Source organism: Leucopleurus acutus, assembly GCF_964270905.1.
Source record: "Leucopleurus acutus genome assembly, chromosome: X".
In the NCBI taxonomy this organism is placed as follows: Eukaryota; Metazoa; Chordata; class Mammalia; order Artiodactyla; family Delphinidae; genus Leucopleurus; species Leucopleurus acutus.
In genome coordinates, this window is record NC_139148.1 from 93,098,734 (window position 1) to 93,126,052 (window position 27,319).

Consider the following 27,319-nt stretch of genomic DNA (forward strand, 5'->3'; position numbering starts at 1 on the left):
GAGCTATTTGTAGTGAGGTGGATGGACCTAGAGTCTGTCATACAGAGTGAAGTAAGTCAGAAAGAGAAAAACAAATACCGTATGCTAACACATATATATGGAATCTAAAAAAAAAAGGTTCTGATGAATCTAGGGGCAGGACAGGAATAAAGACACAGATGTAGAGAATGGACTTGAGGACACAGGGAGGGGGATGGGTAAGCTGGGATGAAGTGAAAGAGTGGCATGGACATAAATACACTACCAAATGTAAAACAGATAGCTAGTGGGAAGCAGCTGCATAGCACAGGGAGATCAGCTTGGTGCTTTGTGACCACCAGAGGGGTAGGATAGGGAGGGTGGGAGGGAGACGCAAGAGGGAGGGGATATGGGGATATATGTATACACATAGCTGATTCACTTTGTTATACAGCAGAAACTAACACAACATTGTAAAGCAATTATACTCCAATAAAGATGTTTTAAAGAAAAAAAAAGACGAGTCAGCAGTTTCTTCTTATGGATCTCATAAAGGGGACACAGTGGCCTTAACAACATCCTGACAGTGGTTATGACCATGAGACATAGAAAGTTAGTAGAATTACATGTTAGTTAATAAACAGTTCCTTTGTAAAAAAAAAAAAAAAGGATAAAGCTACAGATAAACAAGGTCCTACTGTATAGCAAATATCCTATCCCACTGTATTTGATATCCTGTGATAAACCATAATGGAAAAGAGTATGAAAAAGGATATGTGTGTGTATGTGTGTGTGTGTGTGTATATATATATATATATATATATATATATATATATATGTCACTTTGCTGTACAGCAGTATTTAACACAACATTGTAACTCACTTCAATAAAAAATAAATAAATAAAAATTGCATCAAAAAAATCAAATACTTAGGAATAAACCTGACCAAGGAGATGAAACACTTATATGCTGAGATCTATAAAACACTGATAAAGGAAACAGAAGATGATTTCAAGAAATGTAAAGATATACCACGCTCTTGGATTGGAAGAATTAATATTGTTAAAATGGCCATACTACCTCAAGCAATCTACAGATTTAATGTGATCCCTATCAAATTACCCATGCCATTTTCCACAGACTAGAACAAATAATTCTAAAATTTATAAGAAACTATAAAAGACCCAGAATTGACAAAGCAATCCTGAGGAAAAAGAACAAAGCAGGAGGCATAACCCTCCCGGACTTCAGACAATTACAAAGCTACAGTAATCAAAACTGCGTGGTACTGGCACAAAAACAGACATATAGATTAATGTAACAGAACAGAGAGCCCAGAAATAAACACACACATCTACAATCAATTAATCTTTGACAAAGGAGGCAAGAATATACCATGGAGAAAAGACAGTCTCTTCAGCAAGTGGTGTTGGGAAAGCTGGACAACTGCATGTAAATCAATAAAGTTAGAAAACTGCCTCATGCCATACACAAAAATAAACTCAAAATGGCTTAAAGACTTACATATAAGACAGGATACCATAAAACACCTAAAAGAGAACACAGGCAAAAGATTCTCTGACATAAATCATACCAATGTTTTCTTAGGTCAGTCTCCCAAGGCAATAGAAATAAAAGCAAAAATAAACAAATGGGACCTAATCAAACTTATCAGCTTTCACACAGCAAAGGAAACCATGAACAAAACTAAAAGACAACCTACGTACTGGGAGAAAATATTTGCAAATGATGCAATTGACAAGGGCTTCTTTTCAAAATATACACACAGCTCATAAAACTCAATAACAAAAAAACAAACAACCTAATCAAAAATAGGCAGAAGACCTAAATAGACATTTCACCAAAGAAGACATACAGATGACCAATAGGCACATGAAAAGATGCTCAACATCGCTAATTATTGGAGAAATGCAAATCAAAACTAAAATGATGTATCACTTCACACCAGTTGGGATGGCCATCATCAAAAAGTCTACAAATAATAAATGCTGGAGAGGGTGTGGAGAAAAGGAAACCCTCTTACTCTGTTGGTGGGAATGTATGTTGGTGTAACCACTATGGAGAACAGTATGGAGGTTCCTTAAAAAACTAAAAACAGAGTTGCCATATGATCCAGCAATCCCATTCCAGGGCATATATCTGGAGAAAACTCTAATTTAAAAAGATACACGCACCTCAGTGTTCATAACAGCACTATTTACAATAGCCAAGAAATGGAAGCAACCTAAATATACGTCAACAGATTAATGGAAAAAGATGTGGTATATATATACAATGGAATACTACCTAGCCACAAAACAGAATGAAATAATGACATTTGCTGCAACATGGACGGACCTAGAGATTGTCATACTAAGTGAAGAAAGTCAGACAAAGACAAATATCATATGACATCACTTATATGTGGAATCTAAAATATGATAAAAATGAATTTATTTACAGAACAGAAATAGACTCACAGACATAGAAAACAAACTTATGGTTACCAAAGAGGAAAGGCAGGGAGGAGGGATAAACTAGGAGTTTGGGATTAGCAGATAGAAGCTACTATATATAAAACAGATAAACAACAAGATCCTACTGTATAGCACAGGGAACTATATTCAGTAACTTGTAATAAACTATAATGAAAATAATCTGAAAAATTATATACAGTAAGTCCCCTACATATGAACGAGTTCCATTTCAAGAGTGTGTTCTAAGTCCAATTTGTTCATAAGTCTGACAAAGTTAGCCTAGGTACCCAACTAACACAATTGGCTATTTAGTACTGTACTGTAATAGGTTTCTAATACTTTTCACACAAATAATACATAAAAAACAAACACAAAAAATTAAGAAAACATTTTATACCTTACAGTACAGTACCTTGAAAAGTACAGTAGTACAGTACAACAGCTGGCATACAGAGGCTGGCATCCAGTGAACAGGCAAGAAGAGTTACTGACTGGAGGAGGGAGACGAGGTGGGAGATGGTAGAGCTGAAGGACCATCAGCAACAGGAGATGGAGGGCAAGCTGCAATTTCACTCACGCCTGACGTTGATGGCACAGGTTCTGGTTCCTTGCTGGACTCAATTCTATCTACCCTCTTAAAAAAAATGATCTAGTGATGTCTGGGTAGTAGCTCTTTTCTTCTCACCATAAGATGACACGGTAGCACTGGATTGCATTCTGAACGGCTGCAGCAACCTTTGTGTACCTTTCTACGTTTGGGTCCTATGCCTCAAAAACTAACAATGCCTCCTTAAATAAAGAAAATCCCCTTGCCATTTCCTGCATCGTGAATCTTTTCGGTTCTTCAGTTACTTCTTCCTCTTGTCTCTCTTCGTCCTTTCTCTGGGCCTCCAATTCCACCAGGTCTTCATTAGTAAGCTCCTCATGCTGCACAGCAAGGAGTTCAATGAAGTCGTCCTCTTGCAGATCTAGCTCCATCCAGCTGCTCGTTGAGGGTCACTACATTGCTGAAGGCCTCTTTGGACTCCTCATCCACCTTCTCAAATCCACGAAAACCGTGAACAAACTGTGGGCCAAGGTTCTTCCAAACCCCATTCATGGTGACGGCCATAACCTCACGCCAAGCAGAGTCAATGTTTTTTTATGGCCTTGTAGATGTCATAGTCCTTCCAAAATTGTCACCAAGTTGTTCCTGATTTGTCACTCACCTTTACTGCCTGATGAAAAGTGTGATGTAAATAATATTTCTTGTACGTTGCTATAACTCCCTGGTTCATAGGTTCGATGAGCGATGTAGTATTCAGTGGCATATGCACTACTGTACTTTGATGTTGGGATGAAAGTCGTCCATGAATGGGGGTTGGCTTGGAGCATTGTTGAGCAGCAAAAGAATGTTGAATGGAACATCCTCCTCCAAGCAATATTTCTCTACCTCCGGGATAAATTGGTGGAAAAACCAGTCCTGGAAAATGGCTGTGTAACCCAGGCTTTGGGGTTACTCTTCCACACAATAGGAAGAGAGCCCTTGGCTATGTTTTAAGGGCTCTTGGGTTCTCTGAATGATAAACTAAGCGAGGCTTCGGCTTCATATTGCTGGAAGCACTGCCACCAAACAACAGAGATAGCCTATCCTTTGCTGCTTTATAGCCTGGCATCAACTTTTCCTCCTTACTGATGTAACTTCGGTCTGGCTTCCTCTTCCAGTACAGTCCTGACTCATCCACATTAAAAACCTGCTCGGGTAAATACATACCTTTATCGATAATTTCTCGAAACATTTCAGGAAATTCCCGGGCAGCTACTGTTATCTGCACTCATTGCCTCGCCACTTACTTTTATGTTGTGAAGGTTGGCTCTAGCCTTGAACTGATGAAACCAGCCATGGCTGGCATTAAAAGATGCGCCCTTGGATTCTTCGCCGTGTTTCTTCTTCAAGTCTTCATAAAGGCTTTTAGCTTTCTCTTAAATCAGCATTAAGTTGAGTGGGACTCGACGCAGATGCTGATCCTGCATCCACACACTGAGAAGTTTCTCCATCTCCTCCATCACTTTTCCACACTTCTTTGATACTATTGTTGACATCATTGGCACAGGAGACTTCACATGTTACATGATCTTGTCCGTGTTCTCCAAAATCATGCTGATGGTTGAAAGATTCATGTTATAAGAACGAGTGACATCTACCATTGTTTTGCCTCACTCCACTCTCTCAGTTATTTTCACTTTTGTTTCCATTGTTATCACTTGGCACTTCTTAGCAGTACCAGCTACATCACCACTGCTTTTATGCTTGCTTCCGGACATCCTGGGCTTAAAATAAAGATACTGTACTACTGTATGTACTCTATACACTACTGTAAAGTACACAAAAGCATAATCACTTGTAGAGGATGCATGCATGTGACAATGTACGCCAGACATGTGAACTAACTTACATGACTGGACATGTGAACACACGTTTGCATCTCTGAAAGTTCACAACTTGAAGGTTTGTATGTAGGAGACTAACTGTATACGTGTGTGTGTGTGTGTGTGTGTGTGTGTATAAAAAACTGAATCACTTTGCTGTACACCAGAAACTAACACAACATTGTAAATTATACTTCAGTAAAAAAAAACAAACATTTAAAAAAAATTGAAAGACACAAATAAATGGAAAGACATTGCATATTCATGGATTAGAAATATTAATATTGTTGAAATGTACATACTATTCATAGTGATCTACAGATTCAATGCAATTGTTATCAAAATCCCAGTGACAGGGACTTCTCTGGTGGTGCAGTGGCTAAGAATCCGCCCGCCAATGCAAGGGACACGGGTTCGATCACTGGTCTGGGAAGATCCCACATGTTGTGGAGCGACAAGCCTGTGTGCCTCAACTACTGAGCCTGCACTCTAGAGCCCTTGCACCACAACTACTGAAGCCCGAGCACCTAGAGCCCATGCTCTGCAACAAGAGAAGCCACCACAATGAGAAGCCTGCACACCACAACAAAGAGTAGCCCCTGCTCGCCACGACTAGAGAAAGCCCGTGCGCAGCAGAGAAGACCCAACACAGCCAAAAAAAAAAAAAAAAAAAACAATTACAAATTTTATGGAAATAAAAGAAGTCCTAAAATTCATATGGAACCACAAGAGACCCCAAATCAACAGAGCAATCTTGAGGAAGAAGAACAAAGTAGGATGTGTCACATATCCTGATTTCAAACTACAGTAATCAAAACAGTAAGGTACTAGCATAAAAATAAACAGACATATTGACCAATGGAATAGAATAGAGGGCCTAGAAATAAACCACACATTTATCATAAACTGATCTTAGACAAGGAGGGCAAGAATACACAATGGGGAAAAGATAGCCTTTTTAATAAATGGTGTTTGGAAAACTGGATATCCAGTACAAAAGAATGAAATTAGATGCTTCTCTTATACCCTATACAAAACCCAACTCAAAAGGAAGTAAAGACTTAAAAATAAGACATGAAACTCTAAAACTCCTAGAAGAAAACAGAAAAATCTTGACCCTGGCCTTGGCAATAATTTCTTAGATATGCTGTGAAAAAGCACAAGCAACAAAAGCAAAAACAGACAAGTGTCATTACATCAATTCAAACCAATATGCACAGCAAAAGAAACAATCAGCAAAGTTAAAAAGCAACCTACAGAATGGGAGAAAGTATTTTCAAATCATATATCTAATGAAGGGTTAATATCTAAAATATATAAGGGATTCCTGAAACTCAAAAGCAAAAAAAAAAAAAAAAAAAAAAAAGATGTGTTGGTAAGGATGTGGAAAAATTTTAACCCTTGTACACTGTTGGTGGAAATGTAAATTTGTACAACCACAATGGAAAACAGTTGGAAGATCATCTAAAAATCAAAAATAGAACCCACATAATCCAGCAATCCCAATTCTGGCTATATATCTAAAAGAACTGGAATCAGAATCTGGAAGAAATATCTGCATTCCCATGTTCACTGCACCATTGTTCACAATAGCAAAGACATGGAAACAACCTAAATGTCTATTGACAGATGAATGGATAAAAAGAAAATGTGGTGTATAAATACAACAAGGTATTACCCAGCCTTAAAAACGAATAAAATCTTGTCATTTGCTACAACGTAGGTGAACTTGGAAGACATGCTAAATGAAATAAACCAGAAACAGAAGAACAAATACTACATGACCCACATATATCATGAATCTAAAATAGTCAAACTCATAGAAGCAGAGAATAGAATCGTGTTTACCAGGGGCTAGGAGGAAGGGTAATTGAGGAGGTGTTCATCAAAGGGTATATAGTTTCACTTACACAAGATGAGTAAGTCCTACAGATCTATTGTACAGCAGAGTATATATAGTTAACAATACTGTATTGGATACTTAAAAATTTGTTAAAAGGATAGATCTTATGTTAAATATTCTTATCAAAAGAAAAAATGGAGGGAGGAAATTCCTGGAGGTGATGGTTAAGTTTAGGGCATTGTACTGGTGATGGTTTCATGTTGTATATTTATCTTCAAACCCACCAAGATGCATACATTAAATATGTACAGCTTTTTTTGTATGTCAAACATACTTCAATTGAAGAAAAACTTAACCAAGGAAGTGAAGGACTTGTACATTGAAAATCACAAAACATTGCTCAAAGAAATTAAAGACAACACAAATAAACTCAAAGATGTCCCATGTTCATGTACTAGAAGACAGTATTATTAAAATATCCACACTATCCAAAGTGGTCTACAGATTTAATGCAATTCGTATCAAAATCCCAATGTTATTTTTTGTAGAAATAGAAAAACAATCCTAAAATTCATAAGGAACCAGAAGAGACCCCCAAATAGCCAGAGCAATCTTGAGAAGTAAGAACAAAACTGGGGAGGCCTCACACTTCTTAATTTCAAAATATATTACAAATCTACAATAATCAAAACAGTATGATACTGGCATAAAGACAGACATGTAGACTAATGGAACAGAATAGAGAGCCCAGAAATAAACCCACACATATACAGTCAACTGATTAATAAGCGGGGCAAGAATACACAATGGGGAAAGGATAGTCCCTTCAACCAATGGCGTTGGGAAAGTTGATATCCACATGCAAAAGTATAAAATTGGCCTCTTATTTATATCATACACGAAAATCAACTCAAAGTGGATTAAAGATTTAAACATAAGACCTGAAACTCTAAAACTTCCAGAAGACAATATAGGGGAAAATCCTCATGACACTGGCCTTGGCAATGATTTCTTAGGTATTACAGCAGAAACACAGGCAACAAAAGCAAAAATAAAGTGGGACTACATCACTAAAACACTTCTGCACAGCAAAGGAAACAGTCAGTAAAGTGAAAAGGCAACCTACGGAATGGGAGAAATATTTGGAAACCATATATCTGATTAGAGGTTAATATCTAAAATATATAAGGAATTACCACAACTCACAGCAAAAGACAACTTGAAAAAAATGGGCAAAAGACCTAAATAGGCATTTCTTCAAAGAACACATTCAGAAAATAAATGTTGAGAATGTGGATAAATTGGAACCCTTGTGCACTTTTGGTATGAATGGAAAATGGTGCAGTTCCTACAGAGAACAGTATGGAGGTTCCTCAAAAAATTAAAAATAGAACTACCATATGATCCAAGAATCCCAGTTCTGGTTACTTATCCAAATAATTAAAATCAGAATCTTGAAGAGATATCAGAACTCACATGTTTACTGCAGCACTATTCACAACAGCCAAGAGGTGGAAGCAACCTAAATGTCCACCACAGATGAATGAATAAAAAAGTGTGGTATATACATACAGTGGAATATGATTTAGCTAGAAAAAAGGAAGGAAATCTTGTCATATGCTACAACATGGATGAAATTCGAGGGCACTATGCTAAGTGAAATAAGCCAGTCACAGAAGAACAAATACTGCAAAATTTCACTTATATATGGTATCTACAGTAGTCAAAGTCATTGAAGCAGAAAGTAGAATGGTAGTTTCCAGGGCCTGGGAGGATCAGGAAATAGGGAGTTGCTGTTCAGTGGGTATAAATTTCATGCAAGATGAAAAGTTCTAGAGATCTGTACAACACTGTGCCTACAGTTTACAATACTGTAATGTACACTTGAAATTTTGTTAAAGGTAGATCTCAGGTTATGTGCATTTTATTGCACTGGAGGAGAAAAAAAGAGACACATTGGCTAGCATAAGTTATATGCTCTATAGCTTAAAAAAAACTTGAGAAAAATTCAGACAGGAGCAGCAAAAGCAAAGAGCTAGAAAACAGAGCCTGCTTAAATGACTTACCATTGAAACATATGAGTAAATATATTAAACATTGCAATAAGCAGTAGACTCTTTATGTCTCAAAGCCTTTGAAGCTGGATGTTCACATATTTAGCATTTAACCACACTCATATCTTAAAGGCAAGGGCATAGAATAACTGACTTGTGATTCACTTAAGTAATTTCAGGTGATGCAGAGTTTTGGCTCTGAAATACTCATTATGAAAGCATCACCAAATTAAATAACCAGAGAAAGGGAGAGGTATGTGAAACATACTGCAAGTTTCTCACCAAGTAGGAAAGATCCATACTAAGATTATTCCCTTTGATATGAACATTTTTTAAAAAATCAAGAGGACTTCTGGTCAAGGTGGCTCGGTCACTTCTTGCTTGGATGCATCTTCTCTGTTCCAAAAATATACACACATACATGCATACATACATACATACACATGGGTATGTATGTATGTATATGTCCACAACATATATATATATATATATATATATATATATATATATATATATATATATGTATATATTCATATATACAAAGATACACACAAAGATACAGCTAGGCCCAAAAACAAGATAAATATTTCTGTGAAAGAGAAAAACAGAAACTCCAAGTGATAACAGGAGATGAAGCTCTTCCTGGTATCCCTCTGCAACAGTGTTGTTTTGTATTTTTTGAACTTTATATATATGGTATTATACTGTATGCATTTTCTGCAGCTGTTTAAATTTTTAAAAAATACTTCATTTTTTAGAACAGTTTTAGAATTATAGAAAAACTGAGTAGTACAAAGAGTTCCCATACACCCCACACCCAATATCTCCTATAATTAACATCTTACATTACTATGGTACGTTTCTTTAAATAAATTAATATTGATACATTATTATTAACTAAATCCCATAGTTTATTTAGATTTCCTTAGTTTTTCCCTAATGTCCTTTTTCTGTTCCAGGATCCCATCCTGGATATCATAGTACATTTAGTTTTCATATGTCTTTAGTCTCCTCTTGGCTGTGGCAGTTTCTCAGGCTTTTCTTGTTTTTAAAGATCTTGACATTTTTGAGGAGTACTGGTTGGGTATTTTGTAGGATGCTCCACTACTAGAATTTTTTTTTAATTTATTTTTTGGCTATGCTGTGTCTTCATTGCTGCACGTGGGCTTTCTCTAGTTGTGGTGAGGGGGAGGCTATTCTTCGTTGTGGTGCATGGGCTTCTCATTGTGGCGGCTTCTCTCGTTGCAAAGCAGAGGCTCTAGGCATGCGGGCTTCAGTAGTTGCAGCACTTGGGCTCAGTAGTTGTGGCACGCAGGCCCTAGAGCATGCAGGCTTCAGTAGTTGCAGCACATGGGCTCAGTAGTTGTGGCACATGAGCTCTACAGAGCGCAGGCTTCAGTAGTTGTGGCATGTGGGCTCAGTGGTTGCAGCTTGCGGGCTCTAGAGCGCGGGCTCAGTAGTTGTGGTGCATGGGCTTAGTTGCTCCGCGGTACGTGGGATCTTCCTGGACCAGGGATCAAACCAGTGTTCCCTGTATTGGCAGGTGGATTCTTAACTGCTGGACCGACAGGGAAGTCCCCACTACTAGAATTTTTCTGACGTTTTCCTATGGTTATATTGTGGTTATGGATTACTAGGAGGAAGACTACAGAGAAAAAGTACAATTTTTATCACATCATATCAAACACACATACTATCAACATGATTTATGATTGATCTTCGCTTCAATCACCTGAGGCAGTGTTTGCTGGGTTTCTACACTGCAACATTACTTTTTTTTTTCTTCTGTATTTCCATACTGTACTCTTTGGAAAGAAGTCACTAAGAGTAGCTCAAAACTAAGAAGTCAGGAGTTATGCTTCCCTTCCTTGAGGTGGAGCATCTACATAAACTATTTAGAATTCTTCTTCATGGGATATTTGTCTCCTCTCCCCCATTTATTGATTCATTCAGTCATTTTATTATCAGTATTGACTCATAGATATTCTATACTTTGGGTTATAATCCAATATTAATTTAGTTTGTTGTACATTCCCTGTTTTTGTTTGTTTGATAAACTATTTTTCTTCCAATTTTAAATGATTGTTCTTCCTGGATACAGAATTCTAGGTGGGTGTTTTTCCTTTCATCACTTTAAATATTTTACTCTACTCTCTTCTTGCTTGCATGGTTTCTGATGAGAAATCCAGTATAATTATTATCTTTGTTCTTCTATAGGTAGAGAGTTTTTCTCTGGCCATTTTCAAGATTTTCTCTTGGTCTTCACAGTTTTCTGTGTTTGAACATGATATGCTTAGGTGTATTTGTTTGGTATTTATCCTACTTTGTGTTCTTTGCTTGGATTCTGAATCTGTGGTCTGGTGTCTGTCATTAATTTTGGGAAATTCTCAGCCATTCTTACTTCAAATATTTCTTCTGCTCCTTTCTTTTTTTCTTTTTCTTCTGCTCCTTTCTTCTTCTGCTATTCCAATAATGTGTATGTTACACCTTTTGAAATTGTCCTTGGATATTCTGTTACTTTTTTTTTTTTTGTGGTACGTGGGCCTCTCACTGTTGTGGCCTCTCCCGTTGCAGAGCACAGGCTCCAGACTCACAGGCTCAGCAGCCATGGCTCACGGGCCCAGCCGCTCCACGGCATGTGGGATCTTCCCGGACCGGGGCACGAACCCGTGTCCCCTGCATTGGCAGGCAGACTCTCAACCACTGTGCCAGCAGGGTAGCCCCTGTTACATTTTTAAAGTCTTTTTGTAATCTCTTCATTTCAGTTTGGGAGGATTCTATTGACGTAACTTCAAGCTTACTAATTCTTTCCTTGGCTGTATGCAGTCTGCTCATGAGCCTATCAAAGGCATTATTTCTTTTTCTTTTTTTTGGCCATGCCGCATGGCTTGCGGGAATCTCAGTTCACTGACCAGGGATTGAACCTGGGCCATGGCAATGAAAGCCCAGAATCCCAACCACTAGGCCACCAGGGAACTCCCAAAGGCATCATTTCTGTTATAGTGTTTTTGATTTCTTGCATCTTTCTAGAGTTTCTATCTCTCTGCTTACATTATCCATTTGTTCTTACATGTTGTATACTATTTCTAACAGACTCTTTATCATATTAATTATAGTTATTTTAAATTCCATATATATGATCATTCAAAAACCTACGTTGTATCTCAGTTTGGTTCTGATGCTTGTTTCGTCTCTTGAGACTGTGGTTTTTCTTTTAGCATGCCTTATCATTTCTTTTTTGCTGAAAACCAGACACAATGCATAACATAATAGAAACTGAGATAAACAAGTCATTAATGTGAGGTTTTATGTTAATCTGGCTAGAAGCTGGGCTGTGTTTAATGTTTACTCTAGCTGTAGGTGTCAGAGGTTTTTCAATTTCCTCTAACGTCCTTGTTTTTGTCTCCCTTGTTTTCTTTGGGTTTCCCTAAAAACGTCTTAGAGTCTGAGTCTTGCAGGTCTTTCGACTGTAATCCACAGTTAACGTCCTGAAGCCCTGCTGATGTGGTAGTAAGGTGTGGGGTATGGGAAAACATTCTGCAATCCTATAATTAAGTTTCAGTCTTTTATTTTGCCCATGTACCCAGCCTGTAACCTTCACAAGTATTTCACAGCTTTTATTCTCTTTCTCTTAGATGAGACAGTAAGGCTAGAGGAGCCTGGAGTTGGATAATTTCCCTTCTCCCACACTAGAGAAGGCTTTGGTAAAGTTGTTTTACTTGCTGGATAGTTCTTTGTTAAGTAGAAGATCTGGATGTATTTCAAGTTGATTACTTTTCCTGTCACCATGCCAGGGGCAGGAGACTTTTTCTTGGCTCTTCACACTGAGAACCCAGTGGAGTTCCTGAAGGTAAAAGTCATGAAAATGTGGGGACCCCCATACACTGTGGCCCCCAGGTGTTTGTTACTCAAACACTAATCTACACTCTGCTTCCTGCAATTTGTCAAAGTTACCACTTAAGTGTTCCTACCAGTTTATGGCTCTAGTGCTTTCTGCTCCTGATAAGCAGATCTGGGCTGTCACTCTTTGTAATTGCCTGTCTCTCCAGATTTCAGGATTGCAGTTTGCTCTCTGATGTCAAATCCCCGATGGGTCCAAGAAAAGTCATTGATTTTTAGTTCGTTCAGCTGTTCTTCCTGTTCTAAGAGAGCAGTGATGACTTCTAAGCACTTTACATGTTGGCACTGAAACCCAAAGTCTGCAACAAACTTTTTTGATTCAATATTGTTTGAGTTTCATCCATGTTGATACCTGTAGTTCTATTTCATTCATTTTTTCTTCTGTATAGTATTCTATTTTATGAATATACCATGCTTTATCCATTCTCCTGCTTATGAACATGTATGTTGTTCATAAACAATGCTACTATGAGCATCCTTATAACATCTAATGTGCGTGTGTAAGAGTTCCCCTAGGATAGATACCAAGAAGTGGGATTACTGACTTACAGTGTATGAGCATCTTTCATTTTACTAGATATTGCCACAATGTTCTTGAAAGTGGCTGTACTCATTTATATTCACCCAGCGGTATATTAAGAGTTCTTACTGTTCCATACGTTCACCAATACTTGGCACAGTCAGGCCTTTAAATGTATGCCAACATCCTGGGTGTTAAATGGTATCTCATTGTAGTTTATTTTGCATTTCTTTGATTACTAATGAGACTTTATAAGTTAATTGTCCATTCATGTTTTCTCCCCTGTGAATTGCCTGTTCATATCTTCTGGCCATTTTTATTGGGTTGTTTCTCTTTTTCTTATTGATTTGTAGGGAAAGATTTCCTTAAAATGTCTCAAAAAGCACAAACCATCAAATAAAATACTGATGATTTAATTACGTTACAATGAAAGACTTCTGCTTAACAAAAGAAATCAGAAACAATGTTAAAAATATAAGCTACTCACCAGGTGCAGCAAGGGTTTGTATCCAGAATTTTAAAATAAAATCTATAAATAATATCAAAAACTAAATAATCAAAATCTATAAATAATATTAAAAACTAAATAATCAAATAATGGGCAAAGAAACAGAACAGGCAATTCATAGAAGGTTCCTGAAAGACTAATGAATGTATAAATACATGCATAACTTCATTGGAAATCAGGAACATGCAAATTAAAACCATGAGATACCTTTCAAACACATTAGACTGGCAAAAATAAAAAGTCAAAAACTTTAAAGTCTTAGCAAAGATGTAAAAGAGATTTCTTAAACCCTGCTCATGGAGGTGAAGATACACATACCCTATATCACAGGAATTCCACTCCTAGATATGTAATACAGAACAGTGATTCTTAAAATGTCACTCTCAGACCAGCAACATCATCAGTATCTCCTGGGAAACTGGAAATGCAAATTCTCAGGCCCTACTCCAGATGTATAGAACAAAAAATTCTGAGGGCGGAACCCAGCAATCTGTGTTTTAACAAGTCTTCCAGGTGATTCCTCTGCACACTAACATTTGAGAATCACTGCAATAGAGCAATATTTTTCTGGCCTTTTTGACTGAGATGTATAGGAAGAAATGCATTTTATATTCTGGCCCACATACATATCACACACACACATATTAAACAAAAGCTTCAAGAAACAATAATCATCCTTACTACTCTATGGAATGCACTTTGATGTTTTCTATTCTATTTCATTTCTTTAAAAAATTGCTGGTTGTGACCTACTAATAGTAAATTAAAATTTGAAAACCTGTCCTAGAGAAACTCCTGTACATATGCAACAGGAGATATGTACAATAATGTTTGCTGCAGAACTGTCTATAACAGAAAAAAATGAAAAGAAAAAATCTTCAGGAGAATGGATAAATGAATTATAGTATCTTTCTACAACGGAACGCTACATAGTTCCTTATATCTTTAGAAATAAATTTCAAAAACATGTATATTGAGTCAAAAAAGCAAGTTGTAGAAGGGTATGTAGAGTATGATATCATCTATATATTTAAAAAATATGTAAAACTATATGTTGTTTATGAATATATAGATATATAGTAAAAATATAAAAACACGGATGGGAACAATAAATAGCAAATACAGGATCATGGTTACCACTGGAAAGGAAAAAGAGGAATGGGATTGGGGAGGGATACACGAAAGTCTTCAGGCGTCTCCATAAGGCCTTATTTTTTTTTAATTAGGCATATATGGAAACTGTTAAGAATTGATAGAGAATTCCCTGGCGATCCAGTGGTTAGGACTCTGCGCTCTCATTGCCAAGGGCCTGGGTTCAATCCCTGGTCAGGGGAACTAAAATCCCACAAGCTGCGTGGCATGGCCAAGAAAAAAAAAGGCAAGAATTGATAAAGATGGCTGGCTTGGTACAAAGGTTTTTGCTATATTATTCTCTGTAACTTTTTATAATGAGTAATATTTCATAATAAAAAATAAATAAAAATCAAGCTACCCTTGAACATCAAGAATATATTAGAAATGCAATCATTCAAAGGAAACTGCTTTAATATTCCTTACTTACGATGCCTTTGTAAAAATTCAGGGACAGCCAGAAGCTAACATTATTTTTTTAGTTTTGTTTTTTAAATTAGACACAATCAAGTATATACTCCAGGGGCTTGTGTTGCTTCTTTGAGTGACATGATAATGAAATTTTCAATTCTGTATATAACACATACCATGAATGTGAAATAATGATATGATCAACAAAACAAGGATTATTTACAACTTTTCTTAGATATTTGCCAATTCCTCAAGGCTTAGAGGCCCTGTGCTTTCACTTTGCTGCTTAGCTATCAGCAACTTAAGTCATATGTCATATAAAAGCCAGGTGGAGCATTCTGAAGAGAAAACTCATGTGGTAATAGTAAACCCTACTCACAACCAGGCACCATGGCTACCAGATATGGTGGTACTATGAATACTACTTGATTTATTAGTAGCCTAGGAAATTAGAGGTCACTTTTTTTCAGTTGAGGGTTTCTAGTGGGTATGGACTAGAGTCCATCAAGAGTCTGATCAAGATTTCTTTAAAATTCTAAGAGTAGCTTAAGACCTTAGAAAACCACAAAGAACATCATAAGGAAATATGTTACTTATACAGTCAGAGCTACTTATATAGCAGAGAATGAATAGTCAAGGTCAAGGAAAAACACAATCACTGTGCCTATGTCATGATTCTTTGGTATAATCAAAGCTAATATAAAAGTATTACTTTAGGTAGAAGTAAATAAAAAAAAACCCATTTTTTTTTCTTGGTTTGGCCTATACCTTGTTTGGCTCCCCTGGATTATATGAAGAAAACATAGGAATTTTTCGGATCTCTTCCTCTGACAAACGATTTCTCTGGATCTCATCTTCTGGGACAAATTCTATTGGCTGCGTCAGCTTCTTAGGCCCCGTCCAACACTGCTCAGGTGAATTATCAATAACTTTTGCCACATGGAGACTGGGACCTTTACCCTGTGCTGCCTGTTTTCCCTTGTCCTGGAGTAATGACGGGTTCTCAGCTGTGCCACTATCTCCCACTGATGTAGCTGAGACCAGTGAGTGGGAAGCAAAGGGTTCACCTCTCATTAGTTGGAACTCTTCAAGACGTTTTTTCATTATCATCTCTTGGTAAAAATTTTCCAGGTTGTTCATGGGATCACCTTTGTTCTTCTTTTGGGATTCATCTGGATCAAGACAAAGAGATAGGGAAGTTCTACAAAGCCTACCAATACAACCTTTGACAAATTAATAAAAATTAAAATTTGAATCTCAGATAATGAAACTCTGCTGGGGCAGGTGTTTACAACCTGTGAAAAATGACAATAATATATAGCTATGTTATTACAGTGCATCTTGGGCAAGGCTGGGCTTATGGTAAGGCAAGTGAGGCACCTGGGGTACAAAATTTGAGGTGCTCACTCTCAGGGTCATGCAAGTACATGCATCTAACTGATAAAGACATTTGAAAAATGTTAGTATGGCATTATCACACTTCACAAAATTAATAATAATTCCTTAGCATTATCTACTACTGAGTTCATATTCAAATGGCCCTGATTTTCTCAAAGATATCTTTTTACACTTGGTTTAGGATCTAAACCAGCCATTGGCTGTTATATCTTTTAAGCCTCATTAAAAAAACAAACAAACAGTGCCCCTTCTTTCCCACCCCTCCAACCTGTTTCTTCCCCATCCCATTGATTTATAAAGAAACCACATCATTTGTTCATAGAACAAATGAATTTGACTGGCTGCTCCTCATATTATTTAACTTGTTCCTCAATCCCCTCTATTTCTTACAAACTGGCAGTTAAAACTAGAGCTATGCTTTCAATGTGGCCACTAGCCACATGAGTCTATTTAAATTAATTTTTAAAATGTCAGTTCCTCTGTTAAATTAGGAATATCAAATGCTCAACAAGCACATGTGGCTAGTGGATACCATAATGGGCAGAATAAAGACCATTTACATCATTGTAGAAAGGTGAATTGGATAGTGCTGATTTAGATTTGGTTCAATATTTTTAGGCAAGAATCCTCCTTATATTATATAGATGTGTATTTCCTATTACATCATGTCATAAGGCACATAATGTTTAGTGGTCCCCTTTCTAGTGATGCTAAAATTGATCAGTGGATTCAGGTGGTATTAGTCTGATCTTTCCATTATGAAGTTTTCCCATTCACATTTCACCTAAGGGGTTTTGCATCTATTGATGACCACTGCCTAAATCCATTAATTTATTAAGAGTTGTAAAATGGGGCTCCCCTAATTCTATTATTTATTTTGTACTTATTATTTCTATTATTTCTTCTGTATTTATTATCTGGAATTCTATAATGGACTTACCGTCATCAACTATGTGGTTTCCCTACATACAGTTCATACAGCAAAAGCAGGATAAATGCTTGATTTGCTTCCCATTATTTACCAACTATAAAAGTAATGAGTTGGTACTTTTTTTTTTTTTTTTGGCGGTATGTGGGCCTCTCATTGCTGTGGCCTCTCTCGCCGCAGAGCACAGGCTCCGGATGCGCAGGCCCAGCGGCCACGGCTCACGGGCCCAGCCGCTCCGCAGCACCCAGGATCCTCCCGGACCGGGGCACGAACCCGCGTGCGCCCCCTGCATCGGCAGGCGGACTCCCAACCACTGCGCCACCAGGGAAGCCCAAGTTGGTACTTTAAAAGTGTTAAAAATGATTATTTTTAGTATAATTGTGAGACCTGTATTTTCATATATTTGATGTGTTTCAATTAAATTCTTTTTAGTGGTCAAATTATCCCACTCAGGACTAGTGAAAGTCCCTTAAAATTGGCTCCTGTATTGCTTTCCAGTTTTCTGGCACAGCAAGATGTCTTAAGCTCATCTTGCATATTTCTTGACTCAAAGCTGGAATATTTCTCTAAGGACCGCTGGCTCCTGTTAGTGGGAAATAGTGTTTAGAAACCACAATACGTTGCTAGTTCTGTTCATAAATGTTGAGTTGTTGTTGCTTCTAGGCCTTTTCAGTGAACAAAGGTAGGAAAATTTTTACGAAAAATAAATCATAAATTCATACTGGTATTTCCACTTCAAATTTAAGATTACAAGGTTTTAACTCAAACTCCTTGATTTTTGACTTGTATCTCTTTTCACATGTGCTTAAGATATTGGCTCCTAATGATATTAACAAAATTATTTATTAGCTTTTTCCTACAATACATAGAACTTTTAAGTGTCAGTAACAATACTAATATGGTTATCAACAATACTAATATGACTATCAACAACAAAACTACTTAATACAGTTTTATAATTCTTTGCAGTTACTTTTGACCTTAAAATATATCCCATTTGGAATATACAAATACTGTTTTGAAATTATTTTAAATAATTATTTTCTCTATATGGTTATGCTACCAACTTTATTCATAGTTAGGCTCATTTGCTTCAGGCTGTTTACAAATGTTAAGGATTGATCTTTTTTCCCTTTTGATTAAATTTTTAAACTACACAAAACATTTACATGGGTCTAAAGTGAAAACTGTGTTATACAGTACCTTCACAGAAGTCTCACTTCCACCTCTGTCCCCTTCATCCCACTCCTTTCCTTCTCCATAAGTTATAATTTTATTAGGTTTTGGATTTATGGTTCCATTGTTTATTTTTTGAAATATAAGCAAATAGGCACAAACACACCACACATATTTATGTGTGTGTGTGTATGTGTGTGTGTGTGTGTGTATATATATATATATATATATATATATATATAATTCATTACACCCCCTGTCCTACGTAAAAGGTAACTTACTTCACTTTCTACAATTTACTTTTTTGCACTTAGCAATATATCCTGGTGATAATTCCATATTAATGTATAGAGCTCTTCCCTTTCCTTCTTATAGCTGCATAGTACTTCATTGTGTGGATGTACAATAGTTTATTCAACTACTCCCTTACTGATGCACCTTGGTGTTGTTTCCAGTCTTTTCTGCTATTGTGAATAATGCCCTGACAAACAGCCTTCTGCATACAGGATTTTGTATTTTCTCAGTATATATTTGAAATAGATTCCAAGAAGTGGCACTGCTGAGATAAAAGGCAAATGTGTATGTAATTTTTCTATACATTGCTAAATTCCACTCTGTAGGAATTGTACTATTCTGCATTTCCACCAGCAAGGTATAAGAATATTTATGGAAGGATTTCTTAAGACTCAAAAAGCATTAACCATTAAGGAATATATCGACAAATTCAACTACATTAAAATTAAAAGCTTCTGTTCATCAAAATATCCTAAACAGAAAACTCACGGAATGGAAAAAGATATTTGCTATACAAATAACTGATAAAGAACACAATCATTAGGAAAATGGGCAAAAGACAGAAAAAGGTGCCTCACAAAAGAGGAAATACACTGGCTAATAAATATATGCAAAAGTGCTCAATATTAGAATTCAGGAAAATACTAATTAAGAAGGGAATACCATATTGGCAAAAAATAAAAAAGAATACCAATACCACATGTCAGTGAGGCTGTAGAGCAAATGGAGCCCCCATACATTGCTGGTAGGAATGTGCAGCCACAGTGCAAATCACCATGACATTACCTACTAATGCTGAATATATGCTCATAATATGACCCATCAATTCCACTCCTACATATATACCCTAGAATAATTTGGGCATAGTGCACCAGAATACAATAATAAGAATATTTAGATCAGTACTATTTATAACAGGCCTGAAACTAGCAAAAATATAAGTATCCACCTAAGAAGAATCAATTATAAAATTGTAGTAAGTTTATATAATGAAATCCTATATTACAACAAAAGTGAACAAATTTTGGTTACATATGACCAAGTGGATGAATATACTAATGTATATACTCAAAAATATTTATTCGGTGACTATTATGATCCAGGTAGTATTCTAGGTTCTTGGGACACATTAATAAAACAAAGATCCCTATCTTCAAAGAACTAAGTAAATTATATGGTATGCTAGAAGGTTATAAGTACTATGAAAAAGAAAAAGTACAGCAGCATAAGGGATAACTGGAAGGGCTAGAAGGTGGTGGTAGTGTTGGTTGCAATTTTACTGTTGGTCTGAGTAGGTCTCATTGAGAAGGTGACATTTGAGAGAAGCCTTACAGGAAGTGAAGTAATCTATCATCCTGATATTGGAGTGAGGGTTCCAAGGTGGGAGTATGCTTCAAAAAAATTTTAAAGTCTGAAATCAAAGTATTTCTCTGACCATAATGGAATCACATTAGAGATATACTGCTAGAAGAAATCTGGGAAAATATAAATATCTGGAAATTAAACAACACACTTCTAAATAATCCATAGGTCAAAGAACTTCCATAGAAGATTTTAAAATACTCTGAACTAAATGAAAATGAAAACACAACATAATACTTATGGATACAGATAAAACAATGTACAGAGGAGCTTCCGGGAAGATGGCAGAAGAGTAAGATGCAGAGATCACTTTCCTCCCCACAGATACACCAGAAATACATCTACACGTGGAACAACTCCTACAGAACACCTACTGAACGCTGGCAGAAGACCTCAGGCCTCCCAAAAGGCAAGAAACCCCCCACATACCTGGGTAGGGTAAAAGAGAAAAGAAAAAACAGACAAAAGGATAGGGATGGGACCTGCACCAGTGGGAGGGAGCTGTGAAGGAGGAAAGGTTTCCACACACTAGGAAGCCCCTTCGCGGGCAGAAACTGCGGGTGGCGGAGCGGGGAAGCTTCGGAGACACGGAGGAGAGTGCAGCAACAGGGGTGCGGAGGGCAAAGCGGAGAGATTCCCACACAGAGGATAGGTGCCGACCGGCACTCACCAGCCCGAGAGGCTTGTCTACTCACCCGCTGGGGCAGGTGGGGCTGGGAGCTGAGGCTCGGGAGAGGACTGGGGTTGGCGGAATGAACACAGCCTGAAGGGGCTGGTGCACCACGGCTAGCCGGGAGGGAGTCCAGGGAAAAGTCTGGACCTGCGAAGAGGCAAGAGACTTTTTCCTCCCTCTTTGTTTTCTGGTGCGCGAGGAGAAGGGATTAAGAGCGCTGCTTAAAGGAGTTCCAGAGACGGGCATGAGCCGTGGCTAAAAGCGCGGACCCCAGAGACGGGCATGAGACGCTAAGGCTGCTGGTGCCGCCACCAAGAAGCCTGTGTGCGAACACAGGTCACTATCCACACCCCCCTTGTGGGGAGCCTGTACAGCCCGCCACTGCCAGGGTCCCGGGATCCAGGGACAACTCTCCCGGGAGAACGCACGGCGCGCCTCAGGCTGGTGCAACGTCATGCCGGCCTCTGCCACCGCAGGCCCGCCCCGCACTCCGTGCCCCTCCCTCCCCCTGGCCTGAGTGAGCCAGAGTCCCTGAATCAGCGGCTCCTTAAACCCTGTCCTGTCTGAGCGAAGAACAGTCGCCCTCCAGCGACCTACACGCAGAGGCGGGGCCAAATCCAAAGCTGAGCCCCTGGGAGCTGTGAGAACAAAGAAGAGAAAGGGAAATCTCTCCCAGCAGCCTCAGAAGCAGCGGATTAAAGCTCCACAAACAACTTGATGTACCCTGCATCGGTGGAATACATGAATAGACAACGAATCATCCCAAACTGAGGAGGTGGACGTTCAGAGCAAGATTTATGATTTTTTCCCCTTTTCCTCTTTTTGTGAGTGTGTATGTGTATGCTTCTGTGTGAGATTTTGTCTTGTATAGCTTTGCTTCCACCATTTGTCCTAGGGTTCTGTCTGTCCGTTTTTGGGTTTTTTTTAAATTCTTTTCTTAATAATTATTTTTTATTTTAATAACTTTATTTTATTTTACTTTATCTTCTTTCTTTCTTTCTTTCCTTCCTTCCCTCCTTTAGACAACGAACCATCCCAAATTGAGGAGGTGGACTTTGAGAGCAAGATTTATGATTTTTTCCCCTTTTCCTCTTTTTGTGAATGTGTATGTGTATGCTTCTGTGTGAGATTTTGTCTGTATAGCTTTGCTTCCACCATTTGTCCTAGGGTTCTATCCGTCCGTTTTTTTCCTTAATAATTACTTTTTTATTTTAATAACTTTATTATATTTTATATTACTTCATTTTATTTTATTTTCTTTCTTTCTTCTTTTCCTTCCTTCCATTCCTTCCTCCCTCCCTCCTTTCTTTTTCTTTCTTTCTCTTTCTTTTTTTCTTCTTCTACTAATTCTTTCTTTCTACTTTTTTTCCCTTTTATTCTGAGCCGTGTGGATGAAAGGCTCTTGGTGCTGCAGCCAGGAGTCAGTGCTGTGCCTCTGAGGTGGGAGAGCCAAATTCAGAACCCTGGTCCACAAGAGACCTCCCAGCTCCACATAATATCAAACGGCGAAAACCTCCCAGAGATCTCCATCTCAACACCAGCACCCAGCTTCACTCAACGACCAGCAAGCTACAGGGCTGGACACCCTATCCCAAACGACTAGCAAGACAGGAACACAACCTCACCCATTAGCAGAGAGGCTGCCTAAAATCATAATAAGGCCACAGACACCCCAAAACACACCACCAGGCGTGGACCTGCCCACCAGAAAGACAAGATCCAGCCTCATCTACCAGAACACAGGCACTAGTCCCCTCCACCAGGAAGACTATACAACCCACTGAACCAACCTTAGCCACTGGGGACAGACACCAAAAACAACGGGAACTACGAACCTGCAGCCTGCAAAAAGGAGACCCCACACACAGTAAGATAAGCAAAATGAGAAGACAGAAAAACACGCAGCAGATGAAGGAGCAAGATAAAAACCCACCAGACCTAACAAATGAAGAGGAAATAGGCAGTCTACCTGAAAAAGAATTCAGAATAATGATAGTAAGGATGATCCAAAATCTTGGAAACAGAATAGACAAAATGCAGGCAACATTTAACAAGGACCTAGAAGAACTAAAGATGAAACAAACAACGATGAACAACACAATAAATGAAATTAAAAGTACTCTAGATGGGATCAATAGCAGAATAACTGAGGCAGAAGAACAGATAAGTGACCTGGAAGATAAAATAGTGGAAATAACTACTGCAGAGCAGAATAAAGAAAACAGAATGAAAAGAACTGAGGACAGTCTCAGAGACCTCTGGGACAACATTAAACGCATCAACATTCGAATTATAGGGGTTCCAGAAGAAGAAGAGAAAAAGAAAGGGACTGAGAAAATATTTGAAGAGATTATAGTTGAAAACTTCCCTAATATGGGAAAGGAAATAGTTAATCAAGTCCAGGAAGCACAGAGTCCCATACAGGATAAATCCAAGGAGAAATACACCAAGACACATATTAATCAAACTGTCAAAAATTAAATACAAAGAAAACATATTAAAAGCAGCAAGAGAAAAATAACACACAAGGGAATCCCCATAAGGTTAACAGCTGATCCTTCAGCAGAAACTCTGTAAGCCAGAAGGGACTGGCAGGACATATTTAAAGTGATGAAAGAGAAAAACCTGCAACCAAGATTACTCTACCCAGCAAGGATCTCATTCAGATTTGATGGAGAAATTAAAACCTTTACAGATAAGCAAAAGCTGAGAGAGTTCAGCACCACCAAACCAGCTTTACAACAAATGCTAAAGGAACTTCTCTAGGCAAGAAACACAAGAGAAGGAAAAGACCTACAATAATGAACCCAAAACAATTAAGAAAATGGGAATAGGAACATACATATCAATAATTACCTTAAATGTAAATGGACTAAATGCTCTCACCAAAAGACACAGAATGGCGGAATGGATACAAAAACAAGACCCATATATTTGCTGTCTACAAGAGACCCACTTCAGACCTAGAGACACATACAGACTGAAAGTAAGGGGATGGAAAAAGATATTTCATGCAAATGGAAACCAAAAGAAAGCTGGAGTAGCAATTCTCGTATCAGACAAAATAGACTTTAAAATAAAGACTATAAGAAGAGACAAAGAAGGACAATACATAATGATCAAGGAATTGATCCAAGAAGAAGATAGAACAATTGTAAACATTTATGCACCCAACATAGGAGCACCTCAATACATAAGGCAAATACTAACAGCCATAAAAGGGGAAATCGACAGTAACACATTCATAGTAGGGGACTTTAACACCCCACTTTCACCAATGGACAGATCATCCAAAATGAAAATAAATAAGGAAACACAAGCTTTAAATGATACATTAAACAGGATGGACTTAATTGATATTTATAGGACTTTCCATCCAAAAACAACAGAATACACATTTATCTCAAGTGCTCATGGAATATTCCCCAGGATAAATCGTATCTTGGGTCACAAATCAAGCCTTGGTAAATTTAAGAAAATTGAAATTGTATCAAGTATCTTTTCTGACCATAACGCTATGAGACTAGACATCAATTACAGGAAATGATCTGTAAAAAATACAAACACATGGAGGCTAAACAATACACTACTTAATAACGAAGTGATCACTGAACAAATCAAAGAGGAAATCAAAAAATACCTAGAAACAAATGACAATGGAGACAGGACGGCCCAAAAATCTATGGGATGCAGCAAAAGCAGTTGTAATAGGGAAGTTTATAGCAATACCATCCTACCTTAAGAAACAGGAAACATCTTGAATAAACAACCTAACCTTGCACCTCAAGCAATTAGAGAGAGAAGGACAAAAAAACCCCTAAGTTAGCAGAAGGAAAGAAATCATAAAAATCAGATCAGAAATAAATGAAAAAGAAATGAAGGAAACAATAGCAAAGATCAATAAAACTAAAAGCTGGTTCTTTGAGAAGATAAACAAAATTGATAAACAATTAGCCAGACTCATCAAGAAAAAAAGGGAGAAGACTCAAATCAATAGAATTAGAAATGAAAAAGGAGAGGTAACAACTGACACTGCAGAAATAAAAGAGATCATGAGAGATTACTACAAGCAACTCTATGCCAATAAAATGGACAATCTGGAAGAAATGGACAAATTCTTAGAAATGCACAACCTGCCAAGACTGAATCAGGAAGAAATAGAAAATATGAACAGACCAATCACAAGTACTGAAATTGAAACTGTGACTAAAAATCTTCCAACAAAGAAAAGCCCAGGACCAGATGGCTTCACAGGCGAATTCTGTCAAACATTTACAGAAGAGCTAACACCTATCCTTCTCAAACTCTTCCAAAATATAGCAGAGGGAGGAACACTCCCAAACTCATTCTACGAGGCCACCATCATGTTGATACCAAAACCAGACAAGGATGTCACAAAGAAAGAAAACTACAGGCCAATATCACTGATGAACACAGATGCAAAAATCCTCACCAAAATACTAGCAAACAGAATCCAACAGCACATTAAAAGGATCACACACCATGATCAAGTGGGGTTTATTCCAGGAATGCAAGGATTCTTTAATATACGCAAATCAATCAATGTAATAAATATTAAGAAACTGAAGGAGAAAAACCATATGATCATCTCAATAGATGCAGAGAAAGCTTTCAACAAAATTCAACACCCATTTATGATAAAAACCCTGCAAAAAGTAGGCATAGAGGGAACTTTCCTCAACATAATAAAGGCCATGTATGAGAAACCCACAGCCAACATCATCCTCAATGGTGAAAATCTGAAAGCATTTCCACTAAGATCAGGAACAAGACAAGGTGGTCCACTCTCACCACTCTTATTCAACATAGATTTGGAAGTTTTAGCCACAGCAATCAGAGAAGAAAAGGAAATAAAAGGAATCCAAGTCGGAAAAGAAGAAGTAAAGCTGTCACTGTTTGCAGATGACATGATACTATACATAGAGAATCCTAAAGATGCTACCAGAAAACTACTAGAGCTAATCAATGAATTTGGTAAAGTTCAGGATACAAAATTAATGCACAGAAATCTCTGGCATTCCTATACACTAATGATGAAATATCTGAAAGTGAAATCAAGAAAACACTCCCATTTACCACTGCAACAAAAAGAATAAAATATCTAGGGATAAACCTACCTAAAGAGACAAAAGACCTGTATGCAGAAAATTATAAGACACTGATGAAAAAAATTAAAGATAATACAAATGGATGGAGAGATATACCATGTTCTTGGATTGGAAGAATCAACATTGTGAAAATGACTCTACTACCCAAAGCAATCTACAGATCCAATGCAATCCCTATCAAACTATCACTGGCATTTTTCACAGAACTAGAACAAAAATTTCACAATTTGTATGGAAACACAAAAGACCCTGAATAGCCAAAGCAATCTTGAGAACAAAAAACGGAGCTGGAGGAATCAGGCTCCCTGACTTCAGACTATACTACAAAGCTGCAGTAATCAAGACCGTATGGTACTGGCACAAAAACAGAAAGATAGCTCAATGGAATAGGATAGAAAGCCCGGAGATAAACCCACGCACATATGGTCACCTTATCTTTGATAAAGGAGGCAGGAATGTACAGTGGAAAAGGACAGCCTCTTCAGTAAGTAGTGCTGGGAAAACTAGACCAGTACATGTAAAAGTATGAGATTAGATCACTCCCTAACACCATACACAAAAATGAGTTCAAAATGGATTAAAGACCGAAATGTAAGGCCAGAAACTATCAAACTCTTAGAGGAAAACATAGGCAGAACACTCTATGACATAAATCACAGCAAGATCTTTTTTGACCCACCTCCTAGAGAAATGGAAATAAAAACAAAAATAAACAAATGGGACCTAATGAAACTTCAAAGCTTTTGCACAGCAAAGGAAACCATAAACAAGACCAAAAGACAACCCTCAGAATGGGAGAAAATAGTTGCAAATGAAGCAACTGACAAAGGATTAATCTCCAAAATTTTTAAGCAGCTCATGCAGCTCAATAACAAAAAAACAAACAACCCAATCCAAAAGTGGGCAGAAGACCTAAATAGACATTTCTCCAAAGAAGATATACAGACTGCCAACAAACACATGAAAGAATGCTCAACATCATTAACCATTAGAGAAATGCAAATCAAAACTACAATGAGATATCATCTCACACCGGTCAGAATGGCCATCATCAAAAACTCTAGAAACAATAAATGCTGGAGAGGGTGTGGAGAAAAGGGAACCCTCTTGCACTGTTGGTGGGAATGTAAATTGATATAGCCATTG

At 37.6% G+C, this 27,319-nt stretch overlaps 1 protein-coding gene across 2 annotated transcripts in view; it reads right to left on the minus strand.

Moving 5' to 3' along the window:
* The window catches only part of RBM41 (RNA binding motif protein 41), a gene marked incomplete at its 5' end in the record, with an annotated part of 69,627 nt that overhangs the window by 11,337 nt on the left and 30,971 nt on the right, over positions 1-27,319 (minus strand). For both annotated transcript variants that reach the window (XM_082864633.1, XM_082864634.1), the window contains one exon: positions 15,982-16,385. In XM_082864633.1, coding sequence (XP_082720759.1) covers positions 15,982-16,385 — 404 coding nt within the window. The remainder of the gene's footprint in view (positions 1-15,981; positions 16,386-27,319) is intronic.